This window comes from Myxine glutinosa, chromosome 2 (assembly GCF_964187855.1).
Source record: "Myxine glutinosa chromosome 2, kmMyxGlut1.1, whole genome shotgun sequence".
Classification (NCBI taxonomy): Eukaryota; Metazoa; Chordata; class Myxini; order Myxiniformes; family Myxinidae; genus Myxine; species Myxine glutinosa.
In genome coordinates, this window is record NC_136262.1 from 9,116,092 (window position 1) to 9,135,060 (window position 18,969).

Here is an 18,969-nt window from a genome sequence, read left to right on the forward strand (position 1 = left end):
ATCTTATTCCCTGGACAAACGGGCCCGTCTCACATACAGACACTCACACGGGGATTGTAGATGGTAGGGTGGAACCGGTTGATGGTCACCAGCACGTCCAGGCTCCAGTCCGGCTCCGGTCCAGGCCTGGCAGGCAGCTCTTCAGTGTAACGCGAACGGGCAATTATATCATGGGGGGAAGACTGGTGTCCTGGCGGCATACGTAATAGTTGCACACTCGTGCCAAACGCCCCCTCTCCAAGGTCCTGCTTTGAACTCCCAATGCCAGCGAGCCCTCTTTGATCAAGCGCATGTACCCACGAGTTCTTTGTAATGTGCGCTCTCCCAATACGTCCTGTCAACACCAATCTTTCACTCGAGTCGTCTCCAGGCGATCTCTTCTCATCAGTCCTTTTGCCAAGCGCATGTACCCACAAGTCCTCTTTAATGAGCGCCACTGCATAAGTCCTCTAAAAGGGATTTGCGTTCGTGCTTTTATAAGTGAACCAGCGATCGCTCCGCCAGCCCAAAAGCCACGCCTATCAGGCGATGTTACTTCAGCCCTGGTTGGCTGGTTAAGGCTTACCGGCCCCGCCCTGATGGTTGGGTGACGTGGCCACACCTTCTTCCTGGCGCTCCGCCCCCTTTTTCCGGGCCTCACCTCGTGGCTTATGGCGGTGTTGAGCAAGCTCACGGGCAGTGAAGGCTGCTGCTGCTGGCCGAGGAGCGTACCAAATTGGGAGGGCCATGGGGCACAGACAGGAGGGCGCGCTTAATGGCGTCGCTTGGAGAGGGAGGCTGTTAAAATGGACGGAATGGGGCCTACTCCTTATTTGATTGACACAATGCAGATTCAACTATTGGAAACATGGCCTTATCTATACACATACTAATTAAATAACTGAAGTCCTATGGTGACCTACGTGTTGCTTGTGGCCTACCTATGGGGTGCAACCTTTAACCCTTTAATGATGTCATATTTACAAGAGTGTGGGTTCTCAAAACCGCAACAATACATTTGTTTGTCGATATATTTATTTGTTTATATATGCTTCTAAAACTAAGACTACTGAACCGAATCCAACCATATTTTGCATGTTGCCTAAGGGTACCCCAAGTATGGTTTCTTTCAGGGTAGAATATCGAGGGGAGGCGTTCAGGGTGGGGGTGAAGACCCCAATTCTCTCTATGTAAATGTGTATCGTATGACGCCCCCTGGTGGTGGTCGGTATTGCAAGTCATCTTCTTGTATAAATAAAGTTTAAACAACTTAACAATATGCATCACGGTGATGTTGAAATCTGAGTGAGAATAATTCGGAATTTAAAAAATGTTTAATTTCACTCATTTTAAGCGGAGGTTCAAGCCAAAGCATCCCACACTGAACTTTGCAGCAAAGCAGAAGTGATTTTTGCTCACGCCATATATAATAATCAGCAAGGATGGTTGATGGTGATGTTAGCTGACTTCCAAGAAGTACAATGTTATCTTTTGATTAAATCTTTCAGCGAAACGACTGGTACAAGTGCCGAGTGGTACTACATATGCTTGTGCATTCGTGACTAGTATGCACTCGTAAACTGCTGGATGGAATGCGTTGAAATATGGTGGTTATACTTGGGGTGTGTCCATGAAGCTTTTAGGGGTTAAAACAAATTTGTCGTCGTGGAGATTCAGCGGTTGGAGGACTAGGAGGGGGTTGAGAGTATACAAATTATCGATGTAAATCTATACTGTATAGCACCACACATGACAGTGAATATGTACACTGTACACGTGCCATAGTGAATATGTACACTGTACACGTGCCATAGTGAATATGTACACTGTACACGTGCCATAGTGAATATGTACACTGTACACATGCCACAGTGAATATGTACACTGTACACATGCCATAGTGAATATGTGCACTGTACACATGCCATAGTGAATATGTACACTGTACACATGCCATAGTGAATATGTGCACTGTACACATGCCATAGTGAATATGTACACTGTACACATGCCATAGTAAATGTAAACGTTAAAGGAGGAACCAAACGCCAAAATCTTTTTTTGAAAACTATTGAAAATCATAAATCGTGCTCTAATTTGAAGGAAAATAAATTTTGAATATTTTTTGCCAATCGCATAGTTTCGAAAAAAGCCCTGGAGTATCGATTTCCGATTTTGCCAGTGACATCACTTTATGAACTGTGCATGTCGAGCTCGGATTCAGATACTGATTCCATCATTTGCAACTCCAAAGATTCTTAGTATGTTGAAACTGAAGAAGCTATTGGAGACAAAATATAAATAACCACCTTTAGAGGCCATTTTTCCCCGCAAAGCGGGGGTTGGCCTTTTTCGGGAACCATGGTTGTTGTTGTTTTTTGGTCCCCTTTTTGAAGCTGTTTTACGGCCGGATGCCCTTCCTGACGCCAACCCTTTTTGCCGCCTTTAACGACAAATGGGGAATTACCAGTGAACTGGTACTCAATTAGCCGACCTCGGAAGGATGACAGGCTGAGTCAACCCCCCTGGCGTTAATTCAGCGATCGACCGGGATTCGAACCCAGGATCCTAGGATCCTAAGCCGGCACCCTAGCCGCTAGCCCAACACCAGGGTAAATTGGAGACAAAATGAGTGATGGAAATGCTTTCGGGGGAATTCTGGATCCCGATCGTTTTGTGCCTTGTGACATGCGAGTGAATCAGACAAACAGTGTTAGTGAAAATGAAGATGGCGCTGTTATGTTCGTAGTGCAGATGAAAATGCCAGTCCATGTTCACTACAGGTTGGTAAGTTTTGTTTTTCTGTTCGATTGACGGTTTATCAGGGGTTTTGTATTAATTGATGTCAGTTTTATTACTGCAGAAGAAGTACCGCACGGACGCAACACGGGACAGACTCGGCACATACATGGCATGACTCAGCACGTACATGGCACGATGCAACACGTACATGGCACGATGCAACACGTACATGGCACGATGCAGCACGTACACTGCACAATTCACTACGCACACTGTGCAACACCCTGCACACTGTACGACTCACCCTGTGTACTGTACGACTCACCCTGTGCACTGTACGACTCACCCTGTACACGGTACGACCCACCACATACACTGTATGACACCCTGTACACTGTACGACACACCACGCACACTGCACCGACTCACCACGCACACGGCATGACTTGCCATGCACACGGCACGACTCGGCACGAATCAGCACGTATACGGCACGCATCAGCACGTACACTGCCCAGGCATACTCTGTCACCGCCAACCAAATGGGCGATGAATGCTTTGTCCCACCTTCATAGGCTGGCCCGCTGTCCTGTATGTTGCACGATCATCCAGTTTCATACTTTCCTGGAAAGCCATTTGTGTCTGTGGTCGTGCCGTGTTTATGTCCCGTGAATGGGAGAATGTTGCTATGGCATATGGGGGAGGTGTGGGGTGGTCGCGAGTATTATTTGGCTATATCGAGTGATGGTTTATGGACGATTGTGGGGGATGGTGGAGGGGAGGGTGTGGGGTGGTCGTGGGTATTGTTAGCTATATAGGGTGATGGGAGATTGGGGAGGAGGTGTGGGGTGGTCGTGGGTATCGTTCGCTGTATCGGGTGGACTGTTGATGGGGGATTGGGGAGGGGGGTGTGCGGTGGTCGTGGGTATTGTTAGCTATACATGGTGATGGTTGATGGGGGGATTGTGGAGGGGGAAGGGTGTGAGGTGGTCGCGGATATTGTTAGCTATATCGGGTGACGGTGGAGGGGGAAGGGTACGAGGTCGTCGCGGGTTTTGTTAGCTATATAGGGTGATGGGTGGTCGGATTTGTGGAGGGGATGTTGGAGGGGGAGTGGTGCTGGATGGCGTTACTTTTGGGTGACAGTTGTTTCTTCTGCGTAATCGTGGGGGTAGTATCCTCTCTCTCTCTCCATCGTGCAGATAACCACATGGTCTAGCATTCGCTATAGTTTCATAACAGTGTTCTGTAAAATGTTCCGACCACAAAAGTGAACATTTTGTAGGTCCGATCCACACTCTGGTATTTCAGACAAACTGTGTCCAATTTGTGGCAACTCTCGACTATTTTGGCCATTGGTGGCATTAAACCATCTCGGTTTGTATTACTACAACCACCAAGGATGCATCGGCCCTGCATATTTGTAGAAATTCAAAATTTATTCGCCATTTGAGTTAAATTGTACTGCGATGTAACCCGTAAACAATACAGAAGTGGCGATCAACTTCCTAGTGCGACGCCATGGCTAATCGTGAAGATGATGATTTAGACTTTTAATCGCAAAATTACCCACTTTCTAAATCGGAAAAGACACATCATATCTAATTTGTAGGGAATTAAGGGATAGATTAGCGTCGAGGTGGTCTGAGCGTTTGGGTTCCCCTTTAAAGATCCCACGGTGTCCTTCGAGAAGAGTAGGCGAGGTATCGCCGGCATCCTGAACAAATTACAAATTCCTGCCCTAACCAGCAGGGGGCACTGCATCATCTGCATCATCGGCACAGCCGCACTTCCAGCAATGATGCAAACCCGTATCCACATACTGCACATGAAATGAATGAATGAATGAATGAATCTTCACGTAGGCTGGGAAAACTTTAGCTTAATGTTTTTGTTTGTTCCTTATTATATTTTGAAGTTTAAAAAAAACAACTCCACATCCTAACCATAGCTCTTTATGCTTGAACAGATGTTGGGCCTTGATGGATCTCTTGTGTTTCTGGTGAGTAAATGTATGGTTTATGATTTCCTACGTTTGTCTTTTCTTGGATACATTACAATCGGCTTTACAGTGACAGCGGAGCTGCTATCCTGGAGGAAAGTCCTTTATCCAGCTAACTTTCCTTCCATGTCCCACTCATCCGTAACACTTACCACTCCTAAGGTTTACATTGGTTAACGGTTCTCACCCGAACTTTGTGCTGCAAAGTGATGTTTAAATGAGAGTAAACAAGAGATGCAGATGTAATTTTGCTGTTTCACGATGCTGTATATGTACATTTTATTTAATAACGGCTGTGGCTGGTTTGTTGTCTTCTTAATACATCGAGAAATCAGGAATCAAATTTTTTTTTAAATCCAGGAAGCATCCATGTATTAATTAAAATGCATTCCGTTGTGTGTCATGTTGGTCCATCATGCAAACCCCTGAATCTGTGATCACGAGGTTAGGTGAAGAATGGTTATGCAGCCGACTTGTACTCCACGTGGACTTGTGCTCCACATGGACTTGTGCTCCACATGGACTTGTGCTCCACATGGACCTGTGCTCCACATGGACTTGCGCTCCACATGGACTTGCGCTGCACATGGACTTGCGCTGCACATGGACTTGCGCTGCACATGGACTTGCGCTGCACATGGACTTGCGCTGCACTCGGACCTGCGCTGCACACGGACCTGCGCTCCACATGGACTTCTGCGCCACATGGACCTGTGCTCCACACGGACCTGCGCTGCACACGGACTTGCGCTGCACACGGACTTGCGCTGCACGCGGACTTGCGCTGCACGCGGACTTGCGCTGCACATCGACTTGCGCTGCACATCGACTTGCGCTGCACATCGACTTGCGCTGCACATCGACTTGCACTGCACATCGACTTGCACTGCACATCGACTTGCACTGCACATCGACTTGCACTGCACATCGACTTGCACTGCACATCGACTTGCACTGCACATCGACTTGCACTGCACATCGACTTGCACTGCACATCGACTTGCACTGCACATCGACTTGCACTGCACATCGACTTGCACTGTACATCGACTTGCACTGCACATCGACTTGTACTGCACTTCAACTTGTACTCGGTAACTGGGTGAAGACACTGTTTTATGTATTTGCCCAGAAAATCAAATTGCTGAAGAATTAATGATCTCCAAGTACAATGCCCCTGCGGTGTACTTCCGATGAGGAATCGTCATCACTAAGCTCGATCTCGGTGGTGCCACAATCGTTGTTGACCCTCACTGACTTGACAAGTCAAGTCCATCTTCCATCTCCACGCATGGCTTGTGGACTTCCTTTCCGGTCGTAGTCAACGTGTGGCCCTGAATGGAATTCTCTCATCTCCTCTTCCTGTTCAGGCTGGAGTTCCCCAAGGCAGTGTTCTGGGCCCTGTGCTTTTTCTCGTCTTCATCAATGATCTCTCTGACTCTCTTGAAAATCCTCTCTGTCTCTTTGCTGATGACTCCACCCTCTGCCGCTCCATATGTCAACCCTCAGATCGGCAGGCAACAGCCTCTTCACTCTCTGCAGACCTGGACAAAATCACAAACTGCTCAAACACATGGAAGATGTCTTTCAATCCTGAAAAATCTCACACTCTTACTGTGTCTCTCCGAAAAGACCGTCTGGACAACCCTACCGTCTAGTTTCGTAACAATCTTCTCGAAGAAGTTCTGTCACTCAAGCTTTTGGGTCTCGCTATCTGCCATGATCTTTCTTGGGAAAACCACATTTCCAAGCTGGCCTCCAAAGCCAGTCGCCGACTGGGCATCCTCCGTCGTGCGAAGTCTTTTCTGGGCACTTCTGAGCTCCTCACCACATACAAGGCTTTCATCCGCAGCTCAATGGAATACTGCTCTCCCCTCTGGGCTGGTGCTCCTGCCTCACACTTAGCTTGGCTTCACGCGGTTGAAAACAAAGCATTCAGAATCATTGGAATCTTCTACCAACTCCTCTTTGTCCTTACTCCCCCTGGTCTGTCTGTGCTCTGTCCCCCAAATATTCCTTCAGGACACACATAATCTGTCAGCAACCCTCTTCTGGTGAAACTGCCAAAATCAAGACTCTCTGCTCACCTTCACTCCTTCATTCCTCTTTTTTCCCGCCTCTGGAACAAACTCCCTCACTCTCTTCAATCCCACTCCATCCTCCAGGTCTTCAAAACAGCTGTTCACCACCATCTCTTATCTTCCCCCATCCAAAACATTGATATTTTCTAACCCCGTTAAAACACCGCAAATCCACCTCTTTCGATCTCCAACTTCATTCCTGAAATTCCTAGTAGTGTTCATTTGTTTTATACAGTGTACTCCCCCACGCCCCCCACTCTACTATTGTTGTGCTTGTTCTCTGCTATTGTTGTGCTTGTTCTCTACTGTTGTTGTGCTTGTGTGCCTTCCTCTCTCCCACCTCCCCCCCCCCCCCCCCCCCTCTTGTCTCCCGCTCCCTTTATTATATGTTTCATGTGTCTGTTTATGTTTTTTGTGTTTAATGTGTTAGCTCTTACACGAGCCTCGACTTTGCATACAAAGATAAATAAATAAAATCAATCGGTTGATTTGGGGACAAATGTTAATTAACTTGTGTTGTCGTTTTGCAGGAGCACGTGTTTTGGGTGGTTTCCCTGAATACCTTGTTCATCTTGGTGTTTGGTACGTATGTTACGTATGTTTTTGATGATTATTTGCCGATTTAATGCCACATTTGGCTGGTCTCTGTGCCACCTGTGCCACCTGTGCCTGGTCTCTGTGCCACCTGCCAAATACATTTAATTTGGGTGTGATAGGAAAGTTGCTGTAAATGATTAAATCATGTGATGTGTTTGTACATCAGATTGTGCCGTTTCAAACGGACAATGCATTTGGAACCAACCATGTGTTATGTTCTGTACGCATTGGGGTGGGTAGTGGGTAGTGGGTGGTTGGTGGTTTTGGGGTCTCATGATAACTTTGTGTGATCTGTTTATTTGACAAACCACAATATTTAATTTTATGATTCTTAGTGCACTTATATCATTTACATTGACCTTTCTCTTTGGTCTAAGTTTAAACATTTACAATGTAACAAAGATTAAGGTGTGCACAGGTAAACATTTCCACCATATTTGCTTATGTAATAAATAGATGGTCCCTCTCACCACCACCTTCACCCCTCCACCCACCCCCCCGCCCCCTCCTTTTTTGTCTCCTCTTTCTGTACCTTCCACCTGAATGCTGTATCGCCACCTCACAGCGTTTTGTCCCTACCACGTGGGACACTACTCGGTCGTCGCCATGGGAATGAAGGAGCATGTAAGTCCACAGTAGCGTGTTGTTGTTGCACAAATACAAAGCAAATCTGAACAAAGTGAGCACGTAGTGTTTCGGTATCTTTATTTGTGATAACGGTTGCTTTTCCTCATTTTATTTAAACATTCCTAAGTTTAGTTACTTTAACCTTTGGGATTCGACTGTTCTAACATATCTCGCATTTGTCGGCTGCAGGTTGAAGCATCGCATTTTGAGGGACTGATCACGACCATTGTTGGCTACATCTTGCTGGCTGTGGTGCTGGTGTTTTGTCATGTATCCTTTGAAACTTGGTCTGAAGATCTCAAACATGCCATTCGTACCGTATGGAGCTTCTTCTTCTTCTTCTTCTCTACCACAAATTGTTCATTTGTACGCAACACTTGGCTGTTGGTAGCAGCATTTAATGTGGGGCTCATCGGCGTCGTTGATGCAGTGCCCCCTTAGATCTGGAATTTGGCATTTGGCCAGGTTGCCAATGATTGCTCAGCTCTTCTTCACGAAAGCCACCATGGGATCTTCAACGCCCACCAACTAACGCTGGTAGACGGGACGCCCGGTTTAACGTCCATACGAGGGACGGCGTACACGTCGAAGGGTCACCCTGCCTGCGAAACACCAGGGTGGTAGTTTATAGCTGGTGCCGAGATTCACACCCAGGCTATGCAGTTCAGACAGGAATGTTCATACCTCTCTAATATCCTGTCAGACCACGCTCCAGCTGATTGGTTCTCATGAATGCTCGGAGACATGACGTATGATTTCAGAGATTGCGCTTTATCAGGCGATAAATATCCTTCTGTAGCGAGCATTGATGACAAATCTTAAAGCGCTTCTTTGGACTTGTTAGAACGAGTGTTTTATTCAATTATCTTGTCTACAAATTCTCACAAAGCAATGGCAATAAATAAATATACAATCGAGAAAGTTTTTATATTTAATAGAAGAAGTTAACATCTCTTGGAATCATCAAAATTTGTCAAAAAGACCTTGAAGCGAATGCTGATGTTGTGCTTTATTTTAAACCGGGCCAATAGTGCGCACACCTCCATGAATGTCATCTTGTATCGGTTAGACTGGGCCAATAGTGCGTACACCTCCTTGAATGTCATCTTGTATCGGTTAGACTGGGCCAATAGTGCGCACACCTCCATGAATGTCATCTTGTATCGGTTAGACTGGGCCAATAGTGCGTACACCTCCATGAATGTCATCTTGTATCGGTTAGACTGGGCCAATAGTGCGTACACCTCCATGAATGTCATCTTGTATCGGTTAGACTGGGCCAATAGTGCGCACACCTCCATGAATGTGATCTCGTATCGGTTAGACTGGGCCAATAGTGCGCACACCTCCATGAATGTCATCTTGTATCGGTTAGACTGGGCCAATAGTGCGTACACCTCCATGAATGTCATCTTGTATCGGTTAGACTGGGCCAATAGTGCGTACACCTCCATGAATGTCATCTTGTATCGGTTAGACTGGGCCAATAGTGCGTACACCTCCATGAATGTCATCTTGTATCGGTTAGACTGGGCCAATAGTGCGTACACCTCCATGAATGTGATCTCGTATCGGTTAGACTGGGCCAATAGTGCGCACACCTCCATGAATGTCATCTTGTATCGGTTAGACTGGGCCAATAGTGTGCACACCTCCATGAATGTGATCTCGTATCGGTTAGACTGGGCCAATAGTGCGCACACCTCCATGAATGTCATCTTGTATCGGTTAGACTGGGCCAATAGTGCGTACACCTCCATGAATGTCATCTTGTATCGGTTAGACTGGGCCAATAGTGCGCACACCTCCATGAATGTCATCTTGTATCGGTTAGACTGGGCCAATAGTGCGCACACCTCCATGAATGTGATCTCGTATCGGTTAGACTGGGCCAATAGTACGCACACCTCCATGAATGTCATCTTGTATCGGTTAGACTGGGCCAATAGTGCGCACACCTCCACGAATGTCATCTTGTATCGGTTAGACTGGGCCAATAGTGCGCACACCTCCACGAATGTCATCTTGTATCGGTTAGACTGGGCCAATAGTGCGTACACCTCCATGAATGTGATCTCGTATCGGTTAGACTGGGCCAATAGTGCGCACACCTCCATGAATGTCATCTTGTATCGGTTAGACTGGGCCAATAGTGCGTACACCTCCATGAATGTCATCTTGTATCGGTTAGACTGGGCCAATAGTGCGCACACCTCCATGAATGTCATCTTGTATCGGTTAGACTGGGCCAATAGTGCGCACACCTCCATGAATGTGATCTCGTATCGGTTAGACTGGGCCAATAGTACGCACACCTCCATGAATGTCATCTTGTATCGGTTAGACTGGGCCAATAGTGCGCACACCTCCACGAATGTCATCTTGTATCGGTTAGACTGGGCCAATAGTGCGCACACCTCCACGAATGTCATCTTGTATCGGTTAGACTGGGCCAATAGTGCGTACACCTCCATGAATGTCATCTTGTATCGGTTAGACTGGGCCAATAGTGCGCACACCTCCATGAATGTGATCTCGTATCGGTTAGACTGGGCCAATAGTGCGCACACCTCCATGAATGTGATCTCGTATCGGTTAGACTGGGCCAATAGTGCACACACCTCCATGAATGTGATCTCGTATCGGTTAGACTGGGCCAATAGTGCGCACACCTCCATGAATGTCATCTTGTATCGGTTAGACTGGGCCAATAGTGCGTACACCTCCTTGAATGTCATCTTGTATCGGTTAGACTGGGCCAATAGTGCACACACCTCCATGAATGTCATCTTGTATCGGTTAGACTGGGCCAATAGTGCGTACACCTCCTTGAATGTCATCTTGTATCGGTTAGACTGGGCCAATAGTGCGTACACCTCCATGAATGTCATCTTGTATCGGTTAGACTGGGCCAATAGTGCGTACACCTCCTTGAATGTCATCTTGTATCGGTTAGACTGGGCCAATAGTGCGCACACCTCCATGAATGTCATCTTGTATCGGTTACACTGGGCCAATAGTGCGCACACCTCCATGAATGTCATCTTGTATCGGTTAGACTGGGCCAATAGTGCGTACACCTCCTTGAATGTCATCTTGTATCGGTTAGACTGGGCCAATAGTGCACACACCTCCATGAATGTCATCTTGTATCGGTTAGACTGGGCCAATAGTGCGCACACCTCCATGAATGTCATCTTGTATCGGTTAGACTGGGCCAATAGTGCGCACACCTCCATGAATGTCATCTCGTATCGGTTAGACTGGGCCAATAGTGCGTACACCTCCATGAATGTCATCTAGTATCGGTTAGACTGGGCCAATAGTGCGCACACCTCCATGAATGTCATCTCGTATCGGTTAGACTGGGCCAATAGTGCGTACACCTCCATGAATGTGATCTCGTATCGGTTAGACTGGGCCAATAGTGCGCACACCTCCATGAATGTCATCTTGTATCGGTTAGACTGGGCCAATAGTGCGCACACCTCCATGAATGTGATCTCGTATCGGTTAGACTGGGCCAATAGTGCGCACACCTCCATGAATGTGATCTCGTAACGGTTAGACTGGGCCAATAGTGCGCACACCTCCATGAATGTGATCTCGTATCGGTTAGACTGGGCCAATAGTGCGCACACCTCCATGAATGTCATCTTGTATCGGTTAGACTGGGCCAATAGTGCGCACACCTCCATGAATGTCATCTTGTATCGGTTAGACTGGGCCAATAGTGCGCACACCTCCATGAATGTCATCTCGTATCGGTTAGACTGGGCCAATAGTGCGCACACCTCCATGAATGTGATCTTGTATCAGTTAGACTGGGCCAATAGTGCACACACCTCCATGAATGTGATCTTGTATCGGTTAGACTGGGCCAATAGTGCGCACACCTCCATGAATGTCATCTTGTATCGGTTAGACTGGGCCAATAGTGCACACACCTCCATGAATGTGATCTCGTAACGGTTAGACTGGGCCAATAGTGCGCACACCTCCATGAATGTGATCTTGTATCGGTTAGACTGGGCCAATAGTGCGCACACCTCCATGAATGTCATCTCGTATCGGTTAGACTGGGCCAATAGTGCGCACACCTCCATGAATGTGATCTTGTATCGGTTACACTGGGCCAATAGTGCGCACACCTCCATGAATGTCATCTTGTATCGGTTAGACTGGGCCAATAGTGCACACACCTCCATGAATGTGATCTCGTAACGGTTAGACTGGGCCAATAGTGTGCACACCTCCATGAATGTCATCTTGTATCGGTTAGACTGGGCCAATAGTGCGCACACCTCCATGAATGTGATCTCGTAACGGTTAGACTGGGCCAATAGTGCGCACACCTCCATGAATGTGATCTCGTATCGGTTAGACTGGGCCAATAGTGCGTACACCTCCATGAATGTCATCTCGTATCGGTTAGACTGGGCCAATAGTGTGCACACCTCCATGAATGTCATCTAGTATCGGTTAGACTGGGCCAATAGTGCGCACACCTCCATGAATGTCATCTCGTATCGGTTAGACTGGGCCAATAGTGCGCACACCTGCATGAACACTTCCTGCTAATGACATGTTTTGTGGTTTTCTTTTTGTTTTCCTCTGATACATTTTGGAGGATTTGACGATCCTTAACCCTCACGTGATGCAGGCGTTGGCGTCACTGATAAGATTCCGACGTTCCAAAAGGCTCCTCGGATTGGGCTACGTCGTCGTGAAGGTGAAGTTTTTTTTAACAATTTGTGTTCATGAATAAATCGGTGATGTATTGAGTTTACATGGACCACGTTCTGTACCTCTTCCCTTGAACTGCGTGTTCCGTGTGCAGGTGTCTCTCCTGGTTGTTGTTGAAATTGGTGTTTTTCCATTAATTTGTGGCTGGTGGCTTGACATATGTTCACTGGTAGGTATTTAATATGTGTATTGGAGGAATAATACAAATAGTCTCGAAACCAAGATGGCATTGGGATGCAGCATGTTTGCTCGACATAAGAGGGAATGTTTGATTTTAACATGGAACTTGTCCATGGATTGCATCCACAACAGAGATCCTGGGAGTTGAGTCCATTACATGCAAAGCTTCAAAAGGCTCCATAAGGCTTCTTCCTCCTTTGTAGGAAATGTTCGATGCGACGTTGAAAGACCGCAAAGCGAGTTTCCAGTCGGCTCCCGGAACCACCATGTTTCTTCACTGGCTCGTGGGCATGGTGTACGTGTTCTACTTCGCGGCTTTTATACTCTTGCTCAGAGAGGTGAGTCGCGTGGATTTACTGTCGAGGTGTCATTTTAATTTTTCATCCTTTTCTCTTGACGATCTGTAGATTTTTCCTGTCGAGTCGGTTTTGAAGCGGCACTGATCCCCAACGTGTGTACCTTGTCCCCCAATATCACCCCCCCCCCCCCTCTCCACGAGGTGCGTGCTGTTATATGCACACGTGCACTGCTGTACTTACAATATCTGGCAGTTTGCAGCTAATTTTGCACAAAGTTATCCTATTGTGTGTGTCCGTGTCTGTCAGGATAGCCCAGACGTTTGTCTGCTCACCTCTGGTTGTCTATCCTGAGGGTGATTCTTGATCCGGCTATAAAGGTCGTCCCGGTGTTTCATAGACTGGACGATTCATCGTTGTGTGCCGTCCCTCGGATGGACGTTAAACTGAGCATCCCTTCTGCTCGCACCGGTTGGTGGATGGTACAAATCCCACGGTGTCCTTCGTGAAGAGGAGGCGAGCTATCGCCGGCAATATGACCAAATTGCAAAATCCTGCTCTGAGGTACAGGGGGCACTGAGAGACAGAGACAGAGACAGAGACACAGACAGACAGACAGAGAGACAGAGAGACACAGACACAGACGATGTGTATGCACGGTGTGTGTGTATGTACGGGTACGTATGTATGTGTATGCACGGGTATGTATATGTATGTAAAATTACATCTCAGTTGCAAGTGGCAGAAGCTGTTGATTTTCACGAAATCATTTTCGGTTTTCTCAACAATTGCAAGGATTATGTAATTCTATTTGAAAATTCCCCTTCTGGGGAACAAGAGCTTTTATCGAACAAACTCGGCACCATTTCTCACCCAACACGAGCACAATAGCTGAACGTTGACGCACGACACGAATGCAGGCATCTCCAAATCCGTGTGCTCGTTCAACCACTGGACCGTTTCCACCGCTAGTTGGTGGATCTTCAGCAATGGTGTCAAATGAACCATACCTAATGTTATACACACACGCCCTACCATGTGCAATGCCGTTATACACACCATGCCATGTGCAATGCCAGTTATACACACCATGCCATGTGCAGTGCCGTTATACACACCATGCCATGTGCAGTGTCGTTATACACACCATGCCATGTGCAGTGCCGTTATACACACCATGCCATGTGCAGTGCCGTTATACACACCATGCCATGTGCAGTGCCGTTATACACACCATGCCATGTGCAGTGCCGTTATACACACCCTACCATGTGCAGTGCCGTTATGCACACCCTACCTTGTGCAGTGCCTGTTATGCACACCTAACCATGTGCAATGCCAGTTATACACACCCAACCATGTGCAGTGCCGTTATGCACACCCTACCATGTGCAGTGCCGTTATGCACACCATGCCATGTGCAGTGCCGTTATACACACCCTACCATGTGCAGTGCCGTTATGCACACCCTACCTTGTGCAGTGCCTGTTATGCACACCTAACCATGTGCAATGCCAGTTATACACACCCAACCATGTGCAGTGCCTGTTATACACACCTAACCATGTGCAGTTCCAGTTATACACACCATGCCATGTGCAGTGCCATTATACACACCTAACCATGTGCAGTGCCAGTTATACACACCCAACCATGTGCAGTTCCAGTTATACACACCATGCCATGTGCAGTTCCAGTTATACACACCATACCATGTGCAATGCCAGTTATACACCCAACCATGTGCAGTTCCAGTTATACACACCTTACCATGTGCAGTGCCATTTAAACACACCCTACCATGTGCAGTGCCTGTTATGCACACCCTACCTTGTGCAGTGCCTGTTATGCACACCTAACCATGTGCAGTGCCAGTTATACACACCCAACCATGTGCAGTTCCAGTTATACACACCATGCCATGTGCAGTTCTAGTTATACACACCATGCCATGTGCAATGCCAGTTATACACCCAACCATGTGCAGTTCCAGTTATACACACCTTACCATGTGCAGTGCCAGTTATACACCCAACCATGTGCAGTTCCAGTTATACACACCTTACCATGTGCAGTGCCAGTTATACACCCAACCATGTGCAGTTCCAGTTATACACACCTTACCATGTGCAGTGCCATTTAAACACACCCTACCATGTGCAGTGCCTGTTATGCACACCCTACCTTGTGCAGTGCCTGTTATGCACACCTAACCATGTGCAGTGCCAGTTATACACACCCAACCATGTGCAGTGCCTGTTATACACACCTCACCATGTGCAGTGCCAGTTATACACACCATACCATGTGCAGTGCCAGTTATACACACCTTGCCATGTGCAGTGCCATTTAAACACACCCTACCATGTGCAGTGCCTGTTATACACACCCTACCATGTGCAGTGCCTGTTATGCACACCCTACCTTGTGCAGTGCCTGTTATGCACACCTAACCATGTGCAATGCCAGTTATACACACCCAACCATGTGCAGTGCCTGTTATACACACCATACCATGTGCAGTGCCGTTATACACACCATGCCATGTGCAGTGCCGTTATACACACCATGCCATGTGCAGTGCCGTTATACACACCATGCCATGTGCAGTGCCGTTATACACACCATGCCATGTGCAGTGCCGTTATACACACCATGCCATGTGCAGTGCCGTTATACACACCCTACCATGTGCAGTGCCGTTATGCACACCCTACCTTGTGCAGTGCCTGTTATGCACACCTAACCATGTGCAATGCCAGTTATACACACCCAACCATGTGCAGTGCCGTTATGCACACCCTACCATGTGCAGTGCCGTTATGCACACCCTACCTTGTGCAGTGCCTGTTATGCACACCTAACCATGTGCAATGCCAGTTATACACACCCAACCATGTGCAGTGCCTGTTATACACACCTAACCATGTGCAGTTCCAGTTATACACACCATGCCATGTGCAGTGCCATTATACACACCTAACCATGTGCAGTGCCAGTTATACACACCCAACCATGTGCAGTTCCAGTTATACACACCATGCCATGTGCAGTTCCAGTTATACACACCATGCCATGTGCAATGCCAGTTATACACCCAACCATGTGCAGTTCCAGTTATACACACCTTACCATGTGCAGTGCCAGTTATACACCCAACCATGTGCAGTTCCAGTTATACACACCTTACCATGTGCAGTGCCATTTAAACACACCCTACCATGTGCAGTGCCTGTTATGCACACCCTACCTTGTGCAGTGCCTGTTATGCACACCTAACCATGTGCAGTGCCAGTTATACACACCCAACCATGTGCAGTTCCAGTTATACACACCATGCCATGTGCAGTTCTAGTTATACACACCATGCCATGTGCAATGCCAGTTATACACCCAACCATGTGCAGTTCCAGTTATACACACCTTACCATGTGCAGTGCCAGTTATACACCCAACCATGTGCAGTTCCAGTTATACACACCTTACCATGTGCAGTGCCAGTTATACACCCAACCATGTGCAGTTCCAGTTATACACACCTTACCATGTGCAGTGCCATTTAAACACACCCTACCATGTGCAGTGCCTGTTATGCACACCCTACCTTGTGCAGTGCCTGTTATGCACACCTAACCATGTGCAGTGCCAGTTATACACACCCAACCATGTGCAGTGCCTGTTATACACACCTCACCATGTGCAGTGCCAGTTATACACACCATACCATGTGCAGTGCCAGTTATACACACCTTACCATGTGCAGTGCCATTTAAACACACCCTACCATGTGCAGTGCCTGTTATACACACCCTACCATGTGCAGTGCCTGTTATGCACACCCTACCTTGTGCAGTGCCTGTTATGCACACCTAACCATGTGCAATGCCAGTTATACACACCCAACCATGTGCAGTGCCTGTTATACACACCATACCATGTGCAGTGCCAGTTATACACACCCTACCAGGTGCAGTGCAGTTCCAGTTATACACACCCTACCAGGTGCAATTCCAGATGCCGTACAGGCCTCCCACATTATTATACGTCTTCATTGGCCAATTAGATCTCTGGTTCAAATTGTCAAAAGCAATGATTTGTCTCTCACCTCATCAATTTCCTCCTTTATTTTGTTTTTACCTTGATGTTGCGTGTCTCGGATTTTGTTTCAGCGAGCCTGGCTTCAGGTGTGGTCCTTCTCACCAAATTGTGCTTCCTTGATTATGGGTGTTTTCCTTTCCCCAGGTGCTTCGTCCAGGCCTGCTGTGGTTTTTGCGGAATCTCAATGATCCTGACTTCAACCCTGTACAGGAGATGATTCATTTGCCCATCTATCGCCATGCCCGACGTTTTGTCCTCTCCGTGGTTTGTACCGGCTCGCCACTCTTCACACGTTCATGTTGTTGTTTCTTGTACAGGACTTGTGCTACTCAATGTGCCTTTTTTTACCATTCTCCGATTTTCTTATTTGTGATTTTATTGTTATTATTATCTCCACACTTTCTGAAAAAAACAAAAACAGGAATATTGTAATCGGCTCCATCTGTGCTTCTGTCTTTCCGTCACGCTATCTCCTCCCCAACAGTTGTGCAGAAATTTACCAAACCTGGTAGTTATGATCATAAAATGGCACAAAGATCCAGAGCAGTATCATTTTTGGCCCCACCCCCGAGGACTTGTGTCAAAAGGTCAAATACCAAAACATGCAATTATGGGTGCATTTTTTTTTAAACATTTAAAATGAAACTTTGTGTATGCATTCGGCATTGGGTGACGCATGAAATATGAAAGGATTTTTTTGGGTTTGACCCCTGAGTCATGTCCCAGGGGTGGGGACTTAGGGTCACAGGGGTCAAAACAGAAGATTGCTTTTTTTTTTTTAACTCAAAATTTGATATTGGGTCATTCCTTTGCAATCTTGCAACTTTACTTTTGGTGGGGGGTTTGGGGATTTTTGCTCTGGTGCGCCATAGTCTTCACTCTAGTTTAGTTTAAAGTGCATGCAAATCTAATTGGTCATCTGATGTATCACATGGTTGTACAAGATGTGTGAATGAATGATTGAATTAATTAATCACAAGCTGGTAAACCACTTGTTTACTTGGAATATGTCTTTCAAATCTGACAAATCTCACACTCTTACCATCTATCTCCGAAAGGACCGTCTGCCAAACCCCCCAATCTACTTCACAATCCTCTTGAGGAAGTTCAGCCACTCAAACACCTGGGTCCCACTATCAACCATGATCCTTCTTGGGCAAACCACATTTCAAATTTACCCTCCAAAGCCAGCTGCCGACGGGGCATCCACCATTGTTCAGAGTCCTTCCTTGGCACACCTGAATTCCTACCCACCGACGAGGCCTTCATCCCAGCAGTTTGATGGAGTACTGCTCTCCCCTTTGGGGTGTTGCACCTGCCTCACACCTTGCTCAGGTTGACGCCATGGAAACCAAGGCCTTCGAGATCATAGGAATCTCCTGTGTTGAAGATGAATCTATGGGTCTATTGCTTTGCCATCACAGACAGGTCGGTGGTCTCTCTGTCATCTTGCGCCTGCTCTCTTGTCTTGCGCCCTCTGCTCTTTCCATGCTCTGTCCCCTCCCCTGCCCTCGCCCTCCCCAGGTTTCTGCAGGAAGCACACAGTCCTCCGTCAAACCCTTTCTGATGAAACTTTTTCTCTCTCCCCTCTCGTCTCCCGCTCCCTTAATTGTATGTTTTA

At 47.1% G+C, this 18,969-nt stretch overlaps 1 protein-coding gene across 3 annotated transcripts in view; it reads left to right on the forward strand.

Moving 5' to 3' along the window:
• Window positions 1-18,969, forward strand: part of MARCHF6 (membrane associated ring-CH-type finger 6) — an 84,321-nt gene that overhangs the window by 47,289 nt on the left and 18,063 nt on the right. For all 3 annotated transcript variants that reach the window (XM_068108774.2, XM_078772959.1, XM_078772960.1), the window contains exons 9-16: window positions 4,691-4,723; window positions 7,335-7,386; window positions 7,967-8,025; window positions 8,218-8,298; window positions 12,692-12,760; window positions 12,869-12,943; window positions 13,158-13,292; window positions 17,493-17,612. In XM_068108774.2, the coding sequence (XP_067964875.2) occupies window positions 4,691-4,723; window positions 7,335-7,386; window positions 7,967-8,025; window positions 8,218-8,298; window positions 12,692-12,760; window positions 12,869-12,943; window positions 13,158-13,292; window positions 17,493-17,612 (624 nt within the window). The remainder of the gene's footprint in view (window positions 1-4,690; window positions 4,724-7,334; window positions 7,387-7,966; window positions 8,026-8,217; window positions 8,299-12,691; window positions 12,761-12,868; window positions 12,944-13,157; window positions 13,293-17,492; window positions 17,613-18,969) is intronic.